This window comes from Oncorhynchus mykiss, chromosome 23, assembly GCF_013265735.2.
Source record: "Oncorhynchus mykiss isolate Arlee chromosome 23, USDA_OmykA_1.1, whole genome shotgun sequence".
In the NCBI taxonomy this organism is placed as follows: Eukaryota; Metazoa; Chordata; class Actinopteri; order Salmoniformes; family Salmonidae; genus Oncorhynchus; species Oncorhynchus mykiss.
Window position 1 is genome coordinate 25,125,932 of NC_048587.1, and position 17,320 is coordinate 25,143,251.

The 17,320-nt window shown below is 39.1% G+C and overlaps 2 protein-coding genes across 2 annotated transcripts in view; both read right to left on the reverse strand.

The window, feature by feature from the left end:
* Positions 1-1,679: 1,679 nt before the first annotated feature.
* gnrh1 (gonadotropin-releasing hormone 1 (luteinizing-releasing hormone)) lies at positions 1,680-3,020 on the reverse strand. Its single transcript, NM_001124281.1, is given in 3 exon segments — positions 1,680-1,769; positions 2,080-2,160; positions 2,662-3,020. Coding segments are annotated over 3 exon segments (249 nt in total). The 5' UTR covers positions 2,800-3,020; the 3' UTR covers positions 1,680-1,739.
* Positions 3,021-5,324: 2,304 nt separating this feature from the next.
* The window catches only part of LOC110502487 (receptor-type tyrosine-protein phosphatase epsilon), a 61,070-nt gene continuing 49,074 nt past the window's right edge, over positions 5,325-17,320 (reverse strand). The window contains exons 12-21 of the mRNA XM_021580534.2: positions 16,706-16,869; positions 12,084-12,219; positions 11,839-11,988; positions 11,618-11,711; positions 11,296-11,372; positions 11,073-11,207; positions 9,207-9,332; positions 8,808-8,959; positions 6,305-6,440; positions 5,325-6,107 (exon numbers count right to left, since the gene is read on the reverse strand). Coding sequence (XP_021436209.1) covers positions 6,033-6,107; positions 6,305-6,440; positions 8,808-8,959; positions 9,207-9,332; positions 11,073-11,207; positions 11,296-11,372; positions 11,618-11,711; positions 11,839-11,988; positions 12,084-12,219; positions 16,706-16,869 — 1,245 coding nt within the window. The 3' untranslated portion in view covers positions 5,325-6,032. The remainder of the gene's footprint in view (positions 6,108-6,304; positions 6,441-8,807; positions 8,960-9,206; positions 9,333-11,072; positions 11,208-11,295; positions 11,373-11,617; positions 11,712-11,838; positions 11,989-12,083; positions 12,220-16,705; positions 16,870-17,320) is intronic.

A 17,320-nucleotide genomic window follows, 5' to 3' on the forward strand; every position in this document is an offset into this window, starting at 1 on the left:
TATGATTCTTCATAGAACCATCCCATTTATGGTTCTTCAGAGACGCTGAATGGTTCCCTATGGCATCGCTTTCAAGAACCGTATTTGGTTCCAACTTGCATTTTATTTGAACCTCTACGGGATCGGTGTCGCTAAACCGGGACGGTTGTTGCTAATGTGCGTTAATGTGACTAGAATGACATTGTAAGTAACAACAAACTTTCCAGGACATAGACATGTCTTTCATGGACATAAATCTTACATTCTTGTTAATCTAACTACCCTGTCCAATTTACAGTAGCTATTACAGTGAAAAAATACCATGCTATTGTTTGAGAGTGCACAACAACAAAACACTTTTATCCCGGCAACTGGTTTGATACACTCACCTCTGAAGGTAAATAATATACTTACATTCAGTAATCTTGCTCTGATTTGTAATCTTGACGGTCCCAGAGATAAAAGGTATTGTAGCATAGTTTTGTTTGATAAAATCAATTTTTATATTCAAATGTAGGAAATGTATGTTTGAACCCCTGCTGTCTCTGAATAAAGAAAAAACATTGACTGATTAGGGGTGTCCAAACTTTTGACTGGTACTGTATATCTTTGTTGCAATAGTTGGAGCAAGTTCTCAAGTAAAAAAAAAAGAGTACTTTTTTGAATTAAAATAGTTAAGTCTTTCCTTATCCAAGAAAATGATTGCATTATGCAAATTGTAACCATGAATATTAAACGAACGATGTTAGGTATCACAAATGAAGAACCATTGTTCAGAAAGTGCAATGGAAAGTGGTTTAATTTCTTTCTAATTCTATGTGCTTTAAAAATGTTCACCTTTTCCCTAAAGTACCGGCGGGTTTGGGTTCATTGGTGGGCATTACAACCACACGCTAACAATGAATGGTCTCCCTCGTGTTGGCACTGTTCATGAATCATGGGCCCCTAATGCACTGCGCGATTAGTGAGGTACCATGTCTGTTGGGTTTTGCCAGATTATGAGTTCTATTTAAAACAAATGCCCCCTGCAGATTCCTTTCCTTGCCTGATATGAAATGAAAATGTGTATAACTAACACCAATTTATTGAACGACATTACAGTTTTACACAGTCTTTTAGTGATGTCTATGATCCTGGCAAAACTATTCGAAAAATGTCAACCCTCTTGACATTTCAGAATTCTTTTTAACAAAAATAAAATGCAAGTATTCAACAGGTGACACACTCACATACATTTGAGGTCAAATAAATGTCCTGTTTCAAAAGGCAAATGGTCTTGTGGTTTTTATGGATGAAATTATAAACGACTGACAAGCAATACGATCTAGTTATAAAAGGGACATAGACCACTGTTTCAACTCTAATGACACCATTGGATTTGAATACATTTACTTAATCACCAGCTGTTGTCATGCTAAGGTTGTTGAATTACAAGTTGATCATGCTTGTCGGTCATGGAAAACAAATATACGATCATTTTCAATTGATGGTTTATCAACTCCACCTCAATCTTATGATGGGTCACTAATTGATGAATCCAAAATGGGATAGGACACTGCAGATACTGTATTGTAAGGACATACAAAGAGACATATCTTTCAATCACTCTTTATTACAATTTTACAGGAGGTTAGTGTTTCATACTTCAAGTAAATGACATCAATCTAAATGTGATCTTAGTTGGAAATGGACAGAACTGTTCTTGAATGCTCCATCATCGCTGTCTTCTTGCTTTTTGTGAAGAATTATCTCACAGTTCTTTATTTATGTGGCATTCGTTTCTTCGACATCTAGGGAAACAAAGTGTCAATGTCCGAAGTCTACTTTATGTTGCATAATACTGTGTCTACAGTATATTACAATGATGCATCAGAAATTAGCAACATTGTCTCCATACATTTATAAGTACCACTTCAGGAAAGCTTTCCGTTTGTCAGCCAAAACTCTCATCTTAACATTTCTTTCAGATACTTTGGCATATCTTTTTACAACATATTACAAGGAGACATCAATTCAATATCTTTAGACGAAACAAGGGCTTTACCATTAGAAATACAATGAATACACTATCTAACCTAAAATATGAATATGAATACTTACTACATCATATGGTCTCAGTCTCTCTGGGATATGGGCACCTGTCTCCTCAGGAAGAGCCATTACACCACCTGTGTCCATCATCTTGATAGCAATATGTAAGAGGAATTTGTAATGTTATTACCCATATACTCGATATGCAACACCCTCAAAGAACTTCTTAAACTTTGCCTATGTACTCTTGAAAATACTGCTTCTTGAACAAATATCTCACTCCAAAAATAACGGCCATTTCTGAGATACTGGATCTTGCAAGCCTGGCACGACAATCATACCATGCTCAAAATCGATTTGGTCACTCGTTTTGCCCATTCTGATGTTCAATCGAACAGTAACGGAATACCTTGTTGCTTGTCTGCCTGCATTATATAGCAAACCACGGCCACGTGACTCACTGTCTGTTGGAGCGATACATTTTTGTGAACGGGGAACTGACCCATGAGTGTATATATATATATATATACACATATACACATGTTCACAGGTTTTCAAGGCACAGTAGATTTACTTAAAGGACAATTACATGTATGTTCAGGTAGACATAGTTACTTACATACAGGTAAACATAGGGTAAATAGTACTTGCCCTGATGGTGGCCTCCAGCTCCCCAACACTTCTCTTTCCTCCAGGTAGCCACCCATACGACCAATGCTGAGAGAAAGTGACCTGAGCTATCAACGCCAACATCACCACCTGCACAAACGTTTTGCTGCTAAGATCCATGGAAGCTGGAAAAAAAAGGCAGTAAAATACAAGCTACATTTGATAGTCCAAAGTATTTTATCGTAAATCAAATATAGTTTGGGATTGTCTTGCAATGGTTACCTATTCAACATGCACTTAGTAGATATTATCAACACATAAATCAGTTAACAATTTTAAATGTACTTGAAAGCATATGAATGAATCACATACTGTCCGTTCGGTCTATTCCTTCTTACAGTGTGGTGGGAATAATCACGGGCCCTTTTTATAAGGGTCGTTAGAAATGGAACAGTCTGTGTCATTAGGATTATAATCCCTTCTCCACAGGTGTGACACACTAAGTGCCTAATGGACACGAAACGTCACCAACGGGACCTGCTTAGTGCATAAGCTTCAAACTGAATTTAATGGAAACAAACAAATTCGTAATGTGTTAAGAGTTGACGTCAGTGTAGATATTATAAATATGTAATGTTTGTAAATTAAATAATATATGTCTCAATAAAAAAGTTACTTTGATACAAGTGGCAGCTGGTGGGAGGAGCTATAGGAGGACAGTCTCATTGTAATGGCTGGTGGGAGGAGCTATAGGAGGACAGGCTCATTGTAATGGCTGGTGGGAGGAGCTATAGGAGGACAGGCTCATTGTAATGGCTGGTGGGAGGAGCTATAGGAGGACAGGCTCATTGTAATGGCTGAATGGAATGAAAGAAACGGAGTCAAACATGTGGTTTCCATATGTTTGATGTGTTAGATACCGTTCCATTTATTCTATTCCAATCATTACAATGAGCCTATCCTCCTATAGCTCCTCCCACCAGCCTCCACTGTTTGATAAACAATGTTTTGTATCTTTTACAAATATTCAGAAATGAATGGCAAATTAGTTTATTTTCATTGCATTTATTGCACTCAGAATATAAAAATGTAAACTTTATACAGACTTATGATTGGGGCGGCAGGTAACCTAGTGGTTAGAGCTTTGGACTAGTAACCGGAAGGTTGCAAGATCAAATCCCCAAGCTGACAAAAATATGTTGTTCTTCCCCTGAACAAGGCAGTTAACCCACTGTTCCTAGGCTGTCATTGAAAATAAGAATTTATTCTTAACTGACTTGCCTAGTTAAATTAAGGTAAAAAAAATAAGAGGCTGTACAGGAACAAGATGCTTGTGCAATACAGCAACCACTAGCCTTAATTTCATACTCAGTACATAAGACTGATTCTAAATGAAGACACAATCCTTATATCTTTACCTAATACAGTTTGCCATTTAGCTTACAGTACATACAGGTGGTCCTGAGAATCGAACCCACTTATATACTGGCGTTGCAAGTGCCATCCTCTACCAACAGAGCTGCAGATAACCACTCCTTAGAGGTTATGAATGCATAAATGTACCTTTGGTATGAAAAGGATAGCCTAACAACACTTAATAACCAGGTAACCAAGTAATTCAAATTTGTGTTAAATTACATTTATATACTGTGTATATATTTCACAGTAAATGACAGTACATTGAAATTCCAGAAACTAGCATCCTGAAATTTGCTATTGTCAATAACCAGGTGGCAGGTAGCCGAACGTGTTGCCTAGCGGTTGGGCTAGTAACTGAAAAACCACTGGTTTGAAATCCCTGAGGCAACTAGGTGACAAAACTGTCAAAGTGCCCTTGAGCAACACACTTCACTATAATTGCACCGTAAGTTGCTCTGTATAAGAGTGTCTGCTAAATGATACTAATAATCAAGTTAATTAGTGATTGATATGAGGGCACTATGACTGAACACTCCTTATCAAGAGGAAATTGATGCCTGTTTCTAAATTGTACTTTTCAAGTTGAGAACTCTATAAACAGAATAAATAATGTATTTTTGGTATTATAATAATTTCCCTTAACACCAATCATGTTTATTACAGAGATGAAGGCTGTTTTATTAACTATATGGAAACAGTAAAATGTATATTTTGTTGGAATCTATCTTCTTAATTTATCTATGTCTACTTGAAGTTGAAGTCACTTGTTGACAATTGTTTCTTGATCAGAAAGGTTTTCCAATCTTTGTATGGCACTGCTTCATGCAAACGCTGAAATGTTAGGTCCAATATACTGTAGTTATTTTGAAAAGCATACAAATGCTATATATTCTACCTTTAAAAAGTTAGTACAACTGTATGTACAGTACCAGTCAAAAGTTTGGAGACACCTACTCATTCCAGGGTGTTTCTTTATTTGTGCTATGTTCTACATTGTAGAATAATAGTGAAGACATCAACACTATTAAATAACACACATAGAATCATGTAGTAACCAAAAAAGTGTTAAATAAACAAATCAAAATATATTATATATTTGAGATTTCCAAGAGTGTGCAAAGCTGTCATCAAGGCAAAGGGTGGTTGTAGAATCTCAAATATATTTTGATTTGATGGTTACGACATGATTCCATGTGTTATTTTATAGTTTTGATGTCTTCACTATTATTCTACAATGTAGAAAATAGCACAAATAAAGAAAGAAAAAAACAATACTGTTGATAAAAATAAACATCATACACAGCAAATATTAAATGGCACTTAAGTCACTTGTAAGGTCAGTAATACAATGACAAACTATTATGGCAGGTTGTGTATCTTCACAACAGCTGTTTTTTTTTTGTCCAATCTGTGGACTTCCACAGTATGTGCCACAGCTATGGTACAGACCACAGGCAACGAAAGGCAATCTTGTGGTAATGTTTTTAACATACTCAAAATGTACATTAAATTCTACATTATATAAATAGATACAGATTATATGCATAAGTTAATCAATATACACTGAGTGTACAAAACATTAAGGACACCTGCACTTTCCATGACATAGACTGACCAGGTGCACCTCAATATCAGGAAGCTGGTCCTTAATGTTTTATACACTCAGCGTATATACATAATGTTAACATAATAAACAATTCATTCCCATTTTTGATCACATGGTCTTAGGTTTTCAATTCAAAACGTTTGACATCCAAATACTCAGGACACAAAACTAGTTGAAAAGTCCATGACTAAATAGACATAATATTTCATTTTCTTTTGGGCTGTTTTGAACGAGCTAACAAAAAAACAGACAGAGATACAAACAAATATATTACAATATTGAACAATAAGTTTAAGTACTGTGTTTAAGTGCAAAGCGTAAAAAGAGCGATCTAACAAAATGGTATATGCCTGTCGGAAAAATACATGGGTATATGTAGCAGATATTGTCATTTGAAGTTGGCATAGTCTGAGAAAATGTCAACAAAATCTTGAACCACTCTGTAGCAGAAGTCATATTGTTCCTGAAACAACAAACAAAACACACAACACAAACATAAATCACTGAAATACATCATTGTCATTCTATTGAGGATCGTTTGAATATGTCATCTTTATCTTTGAATGAATTTAGGCTACCATCATGCATTAAATCTCTATGATAGAAATTGTATCCAAACATTGCAAACAATGTGTTGATGCTACAATATGTAATACCTACCACAGTCTGAACCATGTGTGGTCTCTTCATGCGTAAACTCTTGACTGTCTGAAACACGTCCAGTAGGCCCTCGGCTTTCACCCGCTCCAGAATATTACTCAGGGCGATGAATGTCCCAGTCCGACCCGCACCAGCACTGAGAAATAAACCCAGGACAGAATCGTCATCATCGACTAACTACCATTAGAGGGTATTGAAATGATGTGCTTAGAACTGAATGTGAATCAAAGGAGTATACTACATTACATAAACCCTCAGGGTTCTACATGTTCACTGTCGTGCTGTTTGGGCTGCATTGAGCGCCAAAGCAATGCACTGATTTCACAACATTCAGGTAAGTTACACTACACGACTAAAAGTATGTGGACACCGCTTCGCCGAAGAGCTCATTCCAAAATCATGGGCATTAATATGGAATTGGTCACCCCATTGCTGCTATAACAGTCTCAACTCTTCTGTGAAGGCTTTCCACTAGATGTTGGAACATTGCTGCGGGGACTTGCTTCCCGTTCAGCCACAAGAGCATTAGTGAGGTCGGGCACTGATGTTGGGCGATTAAGCCTGGCTCGCAGTCGGAGTTCCAATACAACTCAAAGGTGTTCCATGGGGTTGAGGTTAGGGCTCATCGCAGGATCATTCAAGTTCTTCCACAGCGAGCGACAAACCATTTCTGCATGGACCTCACTTTGTGCATGGGGACAATGGCATGCTGAAACAGGAAAGGGCCTTTCCCAAACTGTTGCCAAGATCTAAGGGGCCAAGTCCGAACCATGAAAAACAGCCCCAGACCATTATTCCTCATCCACCAAACTTTACAGTTGGAAAGGTGGCATCCTTTGACGGTGCCACGTTGAAAGCCATTCTGCTGCCAATGTATGTCTATGGAGCTTGCATGGCGGGATGCTTGATTTTATATACCTGTCAGTAACGGGTGTGGTTGCAATAGCCAAATCCACTAATTTAAAGAGGTGTCCACATACACTATATATACAAAAGTATCTTGTTAGAGGTTGATAAGAGATATCTCTAACAGTAGAGCTCCTAGATCTACACCTTCCTAGTCTCCCATTTCCCTAGCCATAGGGCTATACTGCAAACCTAACAGCTTACAGTGGTGTCCTTTCCCATTTGTATTGAAAACAATTAGTTGGAGAAAAGGTGACCTTTGACTAATAGTACTAATAATCAGCCTCCCTTAAAGAGACACTAATCCAAACGGTAGCACTAATAAATCTGCTATCTCTCACTCTCTTTGGATTGAGTCCGTGCTTACGATGCTGGTGAGAGCGAGAGAGGAGAGAGGGCGATTGTAATGGGCAAGCACCCATTCCCAATGGATGAGAAAAAAAATTAAAAAGCCCCTCTTTAGACAGGCCCTGATGAAGGAATACGAGAGAGTGATGACACCATTTCCTGTCGTTAGCTCATTCTATCAGATTAATCAAAGCGCGAGTCGTAGGAGATTTCACTTTGAGAGGTTTTAATTGACTGTGAATCAGTGGATTGGATCAATCCCAGTGGGCCGTGCTGCATGATAAGTACTTCACCTGGAGCTACGTATGTTCTGATCAGAGCTTTCACAGCAGTCTTTCACACAAGTAGTAATAAAGAGTTGGCCTGTAGAACAGTCTACAAAGGCTAAATGTACCATTTATTGAAACTGACATGACCAAAATGGAAAAAAAGTAATCTATATTCTTTAAAACATAATTTTGTGTTTGGTATCATCCTAATGTCTTTTTTACCCCCTAGATTCGATTGACGCAGTACCTACCAAAAAAATTGAAGTTACATAAAATATATATATATCCCCATCAAAATCAGTCAGTTTAAGCTAGAGATATAGCTATTTTTTTTTTGTTGCATTGGATGTGTCTCAATCCACCGCATCTGCCAGTGCACTTCACATCTTTGGTGAAAAGTAGTAGAGCTAGCACAAAAACGTCTGTAACATCCAAATGGTTTGACCTACAAACTATTATGACCACTCTATGCTCTACGACCCCTGAAGGTAACCTGTACCAGTTTTAAAAAACAAATGAAATATGATGGTAGTTTTGTGTCTACCCCAAAAAGGGGATACATATGTGTAAATAAAAAAGAAATACATATATTTCATGATTTTTTTTTTATATCTCCTAGATATACTGTAGGACAGATACTTTTAAACCTTGTTTTTTCATTATTTATTTTTTTACTGTCCTTTTTGCTATTTATGAATGCGTTATTCAATGCGTTTCTATGGGCTTTAATAGCAAAGGCCAAAATCAATATTTTCTCAAATAATTTTGGGATATTTTTTTTTACACCTAAAGGAGTCCTAAAATTCTAAATCCAATAGCTAAATGATCCATAGAATAACCATCTGAAAAAACAACAACATGTCACCTTTGCACCCCCCAGCCCCCCCACACCCCTCAACGTCTTGCGCTCTACAGAATTAAAAGGGCATTAGTAATGAGGCTACCAGATTTGGTGTGTGTTTACAGTACATGTACCTTACCTGCAATGTACTATGATAGGGTGGTTTCCAGACTGTTGTTGCTGTCTCTGCACTGAAGCAATGATGTCGATCATTCCCTTTCCCTCTGCCGGTATTCCGATCTCAGGCCAGCCGTGGAAATGAAAGTGTCGGACATGCCTTGACTGTTTTTCCTGGCGATGGGAAACATATGTGATTCATCATTACATACATTCGTATACCTGGTAACAATAAAGGTAAACCTAACATGAACTTAAACTAATTCACTTCAAGATAAGACACACATTTAGATAACAGAATGCCATTGATTAGGGGACCAAACTCAGTGATTCTCCAGGACAAAAATAAAGATCAAATAATATATTTAAAATACATCCATATTGGATAGCTCGCGTGCTTGTTTATGTAAAGGAAACGTACTGGTCCATATGTGAGCACCATGTCCTTCAGAGTGAAAGTGTCACATAGGGCATCCCCCTTCAGCTCCAAAGTGTAGTCTTCAAATGTCGCAGTGCCCTCTGCTGGCCAGTACTGGAAACATTTGTCCTGAGAGAAAGTGACACATAAATGTCAGGCAGGGGTGTCAAACATAAAGCCCACAGGTGGGAAAAACAACCTACATCTATATTGAAATGACTAATAATAAATCGAAACTGTGTAGAAATTATAATGGTTGAAAATAAAATATAATGAAAATGGATCAACATTTATAGTCTCTCTGTTCAGCTTAATAAAAATTCCCAAAATTAAAGCTACAGAGTCAGGCCACATTGAAAATACAGAAAAACGATGGATAGAAATGTCTTTGCTAATTTTGACAACAAGGCATGTTTGAGCGGACTTACAGACCACTAAAGTGGTCCCACGGGGCAAAATGTATTTGACACCCTGATGATGTAAGGCAATTCTACTTGGACATTTCTGTAGAAGACTATAGAACATTTTAACCTCCCAAAAATTCAAAGATAAATAAATATGTTGTGTATCACTATTAGAGGCAGCTAACTAGCAATGTGCATGCCCAGCCCACCTGAGGAGCTCTATTTCCTGTATATGAGGGGTGCAAAATCGACTTGTCACTTATATCTTGTTGGATTGATTGCTTTCATTTTACACTGTTGGCTCTTTCCCACTCTTGCTTGTGCCATTTTTTCCCCCATTAACGTTAAGACCTCGGAAACATTTGAAATGACCTGTTAAACACATTCTAGTAATGGCTGAAATGGGCTCAATGGAATACAATGGTGTTGGAATACAATGAAAAAGTAAACATTTAATAAAGTTGACATTTTTACAAATGAGATGTGCTGAAATTAAAGCAATTATGAATGAATATGAATATGAACACTCGGATTATAGTGATACTGATCTCTCAAACAATGTAAAGCAGGGATGTCCAACCTTTTCTAGCATGAGAGCTACTTCAAAAAGTATATATATGCTACAAAAAATATGTATAATTCAAGCTTTTAAATAGGCACATTATTCTCTTCTCCTCTCCCCTGCAACTCTTCCCCAGGTCCTTAACGCACAAAAGAAAGTAGTGCACTATATTTTATAAACAACTGTAAGAGGGGGCCCTATAAAATAATTTTAAAATATATTTTCCCAAATTGTGTCTCCATTTTTTATTTTTCACTCTTAAAATTACAATTGTTCATAGAGAAACAACAAAATTGGATGTTCTGAGTCCATGTCAAATCTTAAATCACAGCGACATGTTGGAGACCCCTGATGTAAAGTATGCATAGATAGGTGTAATCTACAGCCAAGCATTTTGTTTTTAAATCGTGGGGGTATCCTTCTCTACACACTTAAATTATGCAAGGGAATGTGACAACAACATTCATTCATAATTAATGAGGCAGCATAGACAGTGAAGGTTAGCACTGCGGTAGGCCTAAACAGAGGAAGTCTTTGGTGGTTGCAGCCATGTTATATAATGTGTGCAAATACACCCAGTATATACAAATGAGGCACATATAATTAATAAAAAAAATACCCGATATACTAAGAAAATGTACATTAGGAAAAAAAGGTGACAATTTACTGAGTGAACTCCATTCATTATGTATGTGCCAGTACAATGTGTTATGTGCTATAATTCCATTAATATAAGATTTTAAAAACGCAAGAAGTTCAGAGGATCGTCATCCATTGTCCAACTGCAGCATTCATCAGAATTGTATTTTAAACCTTTTAACCATTTTGTCGACTGTTGCTAAAATAACCGCTGTTATTTACTGATTAGGCTGTAGTTAGCTCTTGCCACAGTGGGATCCGTACCTGTTCCCTCTCCTTGAGTTCAGTGAGCATGACAATAGAGTGACACCTGTACTCCCACACCATCCTCCAGAAGTCCTCCACCGTGTGGGACAGAGGACCTTGGGTAGCAATGAAGTAGTCCTTCTGTCTGTAGCCCTGGAAAAAAAAAACACTGTTCAGGGCATCATATACGTAAATACATAAACGGCTCTGGAGAAAGTTAAATGAGCTTCTAAATACTTACATCAATAAATGATGCATTGATGTAGTCCGTGAACTCTTGGCCCCTTTTCATTGACAATATAACCCGGTTGAAGTCATCTGTGGTAAAGCAAAAACCTTAACAACTCATTTATTTCCAACAATAGTTCAACTACTTGTGTCATTTGTGTCATTTAACTACAGTATATTAATTCCAAAAACTAAGACAACTTCAAAGGGTTAACTTGGCAAAGTTTTTAGGCCTAAAATGAATTCATATCAAGCATCAATACAGCACTAAGAGTTTGATGGTGGTAGCGTTGTAATGTAATATGGAACAGTTAAGAGTGTCAGAGCGTCCTTACATGGAATGATCTGAAGCACACGGTTCTTCTTCATGTTGGCAGGAAGGTTTCCGGTCCTCATGTTCTCCTTCATTATGCGTACATTGGTCAGTTTCTGAGGAGAGGACATGGAGTGAAATTAGGACTACTTAAGAGAGATGGCTATCCTCATTTGAATGTGGCTATAAATGTGAGACAATTTAGGAAAGCAGATATACAGTAAGTGTTTGACTGGCCCTTACCCTGAACTCTTCTTCTAGGCCCAGCCTTTCGAGGGGTGCTCTGGTATTGTGGAGCTTCTGCAGATGGCCTTCCAGAGAGGACACATCCAGCTCTGTGTCACCATATAGATAATACTCCAACAGAGCCTGATAGATGAATGAGTACTGCATCTGAAATACAGACAGAGTGGTGAGAGATGGGGTGAAAGAGTCATCTTTGCATGTTTGTACTGCAGGAAGACATTGACATGTCAGGAAACACTTACATCAGTCTGGACGAGTTGAGAGCGCTGCTCCCGTATTCTGGTCACAAACCCAAAGACATCCAGCCTCTGCTCTACATGCATCATGTCAATCATGGCGTCTATGACGATAAATGTTCCAGTCCTTCCTACACCAGCACTGAGGAAAGACAAGAGACGACAGAATAGTGAACCTTACATTGTCATAGAACTCTGAGGTAAGTTAGATGATTCAATTGAAATATAATGCACTGTATTTCCGTGGCTCAGTTAGCAACAGGAATCTTGATTGTGGTATGGCCTAAAATGTGCTAAATTGCAACATGTCCAAAATAAATATTCTAAAAAGCCACATGTCTTACAAGCCAACAACATCCACAGTGTTTGAAGGGCCAGTCACACAGAGAGCAGTCTGAGATACCAGCATACGGTGATGGAAACCAATCAATGAAGCCCATTCAGGAAGCAAAGCCCCAGTGCCAACACCTGATTCAACAGTTGTTCCTGCAAGTGTCTAACTTCGGTGGTGTAGTCAGAGGCAACATGCCCATAGGGGGAAGGTGCCCCCTCAGATTTGTTCTGTTTAAAAAAAATACTTATGTATACAGTACCATTCAAAATGTTGGACACATCTACTCATTCAAGGATTTTTACTATTTTCATTTTTTTTTCAACAGGACAATGACCAAACACACCTCCAGGCTGAGTAAGGGCTATTTGACAAAAAAGGAGAGCGATGGAGTGCTGCATCAGTTAACCTGGCCTCCACAATCACCTGACCTCAACCCAATTGAGATGGCTTGGGATGCGTTGGACAGCAGAGTGAAGTAAAAGCAGCCAACAAGTGCTCAGCATATGTGCAAACTCCTTCAAGGCTGTTGGAAAAGCATTCCTCATGAAGCTGGTTGAGAGAATGCCAAGAGTGTGCAAAACTGTCATCGAGGCAAAGGGTGGCTACTTCGAAGAATCTCAAATATAACACATATTTTAATATGTTTTACACTTTTTTGGTTACTACATTATTCCATGTGTGGTATTTTCATTGTTTAAGTCTTCACTATTATTCGACAAAGTAGAAAATCTTTCAAAGATAATTCGTAAAAGTCCAAATAACTTCACAGATCTTCATTGTAAAGGGTTTAAACACTGTTTCCCATGCTTGTTCAACGAACCATAAACAATTAATGAACATGCACCTGTGGAACGGTCGTTAAGACACTAACATCTTACAGACGGTAGGCAATAAAGGTCACAGTTATGAAAACTTATGGCACTAAAGAGGCCTTTCTACTTACTCTGAAAAACACCAAACGAAAGATGCCCAGGGTCCCTGCTCATCTGCGTGAACGAGCCTTAGATATGCTGCAAGGAGGTATGAGGACTGTGTGGCCAGGGCAATAAATTGCAATGTCAATACTGTGAGACACCTAAGACAGCGGTACTGGGAGACAGGACGGACAGTTGATAATCCTCACAGTGGCAGACCATGTGTAACAACACCTGCACAGCATCGGTACATTCGAAAATCACACCTGCCGGACAGGTACAGGATGGCAACAACAACTGTCCGAGTTACACCAGGAACGTACAATCCCTCCATCAGTGCTCAGACTATCCGCAATAGGATGAGAGAGGCTGGACTGAGGGCTTGTAGGCCTGTTGTAAGGCAGATCCTCACCAGACATCACCGGCAACAACGTCGCCTATGGGCACAAACCCACCGTCGGTGGACAAGACAGGACTGGCAAAAAGAGCTCTTCACTGACGAGTCGCATTTTTGTCTCACCAGGGATGATGGTCGGATTCACGTTTATCGTCAAAGGAATGAGCGTTACACTGAGGCCTGTACTCTGGAGAGGGATCGATTTGGAGGTGGAGGGCCCGTCATGGTATGGGGCGGTGTGTCACGGCATCATCGGACTGAGCTTGTTGTATTTGCAGGTAATCTCAACGCTGTGAATTACAGGGAAGACATCTTCCTCCTTACTGTGGTACCCTTCCTGCAGGCACATCCTGCGCGGTTCAGCACTCAGCGGTCCCGTTCTGTGAGCTTGTGTGGCCTAACACTCCATGGCTGAGTCATTGTTGCGTCTAGACATTTCCACTTTACAATAACAGCACTTACTGTTGACCGGGACAGCTGTAGCAGGGCAGAAATTTGACGAACTGACGAACTTGTTTGAAAGCTAGCATCCTATGATGGTGCCATGTTGAAAGTCAGAGCTCTTCAGTACGGACCATTCTACGTCCAATGTCTGTATGGCGGTGTGCTAGTTTTTATACACCTGTAAGCAACAAGTGTGGCTGTAATAGCAGAATCCACTAATTTATAGTGGTGTCAACATATTTTTGGCCATGTATAATTTTAGCCCCCCCAAAAAAATATATATAGACACAGTTGAAGTTGGAAGTTTACATACACTTAGGTTGGAATAATTAAAACTCATTTTCAACCGCTCCACAATTTTCATGTTAACAAACTATAGTTTTGGCAAGTCGGTTAGGACATCTACTTTGCGCATGACACAAGTAATTTTTCCAACAATTGTTTAAAGACAGATTATTTCACTTATAATTCACTGTATCACAATTCCAGTGGGTGAGAAGTTTACATACACTAAGTTGATTGTGCCTTTTAACAGCTTGGAAAATTCCAGAAAATTAAGTCATGGCTTTAGAAACTTCTGATAGGCTAATTGACATAATTTGAGTCAATTGGAGGTGTACCTGTGGATGTATTTCAAGGCCTACCTTAAAACTCAGTGCCTCTTTGCTTGACATCATGGGAAAATCTAAAGAAATCAGCCAAGACCTCAGACCTCAGTCTGGTATATCATTGGGAGCAATTTCCAAACACATGAAGGTACCATGTTCATCTGTACAAACAATAGTACGCAAGTATAAACACCATGGGACCACACAGCCGTCATACCGCTCAGGAAGGAGACGCGTTCTGTATCCTAGAGATGAACGTACTTTGGTGCGAAAAGTGCAAATCAATCCCAGAGCAACAGCAAAGGACCTTGTGAAAATGCTGGAGGAAACAGGTACAAAAGTATCCATATCCACAGTAAAACGAGTCCTATAATCGACATAACCTGAAAGGCCGCTCAGCAAGGAAGAAGCCACTGCTCCAAAACCGCCAAAAAAAGCCAGACTACGGTTTGCAACTGCACATGGGTACAAAGATCGTATTTTTTGGGAGAAATGTCCTCTGGTCTGATGAAACAAAAATAGAACTGTTTGGCCATAATGACGATCATTATGTTTGGAGGAAAAAGGGTGAGGCTTGCAAGCCGAAGAACACCATCCCAACCGTGAAGCACAGGGGTGGCAGCATCATGTTGTGGGGGTGCTTTGCTGCAGGAGGGACTGGTGCACTTCACAAAATAGATGGCATCATGAGGAAATAAAATGATGTGGATATATTGAAGCAACATCAAGACATCAGTCAGGAAGTTAATGCTTGGTCACAAATGGGTCTTCCAAATGGACAATGACCCCAAGCACACTTCCAAAGTTGTGGAAAAATGGCTTAAGGACAACAATGTCAAGGTATTGGAGTGACCATCACAAAGCCCTGACCTCAATCCCATAGAAAATATGTGGGCAGAACTGAAAATATTTTGTGCGAGCAAGGAGGCCAACAAACCTGACTCAGTTACACCAGCTCTGTCAGGAGGAATGGGCCAAAATTCACCCACCTTAATGTGGGAAGCTTGTGGAAGGCTACCCGAAAGGTTTGACCCAAGTTAAACAATTTTAAGGCAATGCTTCCAAATACTAACTGAGTGTATGTAAACTTCTGACCCACTGGGAATGTGATGAAATAAATAAAAGTTGAAATAAATCATTATCACTATTATTCTGACATTTCATATTCTTAAAATAAAGTGGTGATCCTAACTGACCTAAGACAGGGATTTTTTACTAGGTTTAAATGTCAGGAATTGTGAATAACTGAGTTTAAATGTATTTTGCTAATGTGTATGTAAACTTCTGACTTCAACGTTATATAGAAATATTACTAGCCAACCAGCAATGTTATGAAGTTGGCTTTATCTAGCTCAGATAGGTTCCCAATCCACCAACTGCATAACTAGCTACCAAGAAGTAATTTCAGGCTATCAAGTTAGAGTAGCTAGCTTGTCTAACTATCTTAGCTGGCATGCCTGCTGGCAATGTGGGTAGACCTTAAAAAAACAAGCAAATCTAAATGTACTGTGTAAGAATCACATTCCTTTCAATCTTTTACCCAGAGTTAATCAAAAATATACATTGAATAAAGCAAAATGATTATCGCTCTAGATTGCAGGAAAATGCTGTTTCAGGTGTTTAAATAATGCAAAATTCTCCAAATGACTCCCCGCCATCCTCACGTACCGTGTGCCCCCTTAGATCGGTCATGATGCCCTTTTGTAAAGTAGTTTCATATGACATGACACAGGCATTGAAATTCCAGCCATACCAGTACTAAATAAAGGGAAGATGATTGGCATACTTTTTTAGTAAACGATTTTACATTATAATCTTGTTAACTTATACAAATCATACCATTTATATTAACCACTATAGCCTTCATTTAGTACAACCTGTAGATATGAATTTCCAGTTACAATCCCCAGTCTCCTCCCCTGGTTCAGTACCTGCAGTGCACCACGATGGGTCCTGCATAAGACGGGTTGACCGTCTTCACCTTCTTGAGGAACTTGAGCATGCCAATGGGGGAGAAGGGTACCCCAAAGTCAGGCCAGTTGGTGAAGTGGAGCTGGGTGACCAGGCAGGGAGCCCTGGGGCCATCACTCCCCTGCTGTTGACAACAGGAAAACACATCAATCATTTCGATAATAAACTGCAAATTGTCACACTCTGATCTATTTCACCTGTCTTGTGCTTGTCTCCACCCCCTTCCAGGTGTCGCTCATTTTCCCCATTATCCCCTGTGCATTTATACCTGTGATCTCTGTTTGTCTGTTGCCAGTTCGTCTTGTCTCGTCAAGCCTACCAGCGTGGTTTTTCCCGTACTCCTGTTCTCTCTAGTCCCTGTTTTCTAGATCTTCCGGTTTTGACCATTCTACCTGCCCTGACCCTGCCTGCCATTCTGTACATTACTGACTCTGCCCTGGATTACTGACCTCTGCCTGTCCTTGACCTGTCGTTTGCCAGCACCCTCATTTGTAATAAACATCTATGATTCAAACTGTCTGCATCTGGGTCTTATCCTGAGTCCTGATAGTAAATACCTGGTCACAGTCTCACAC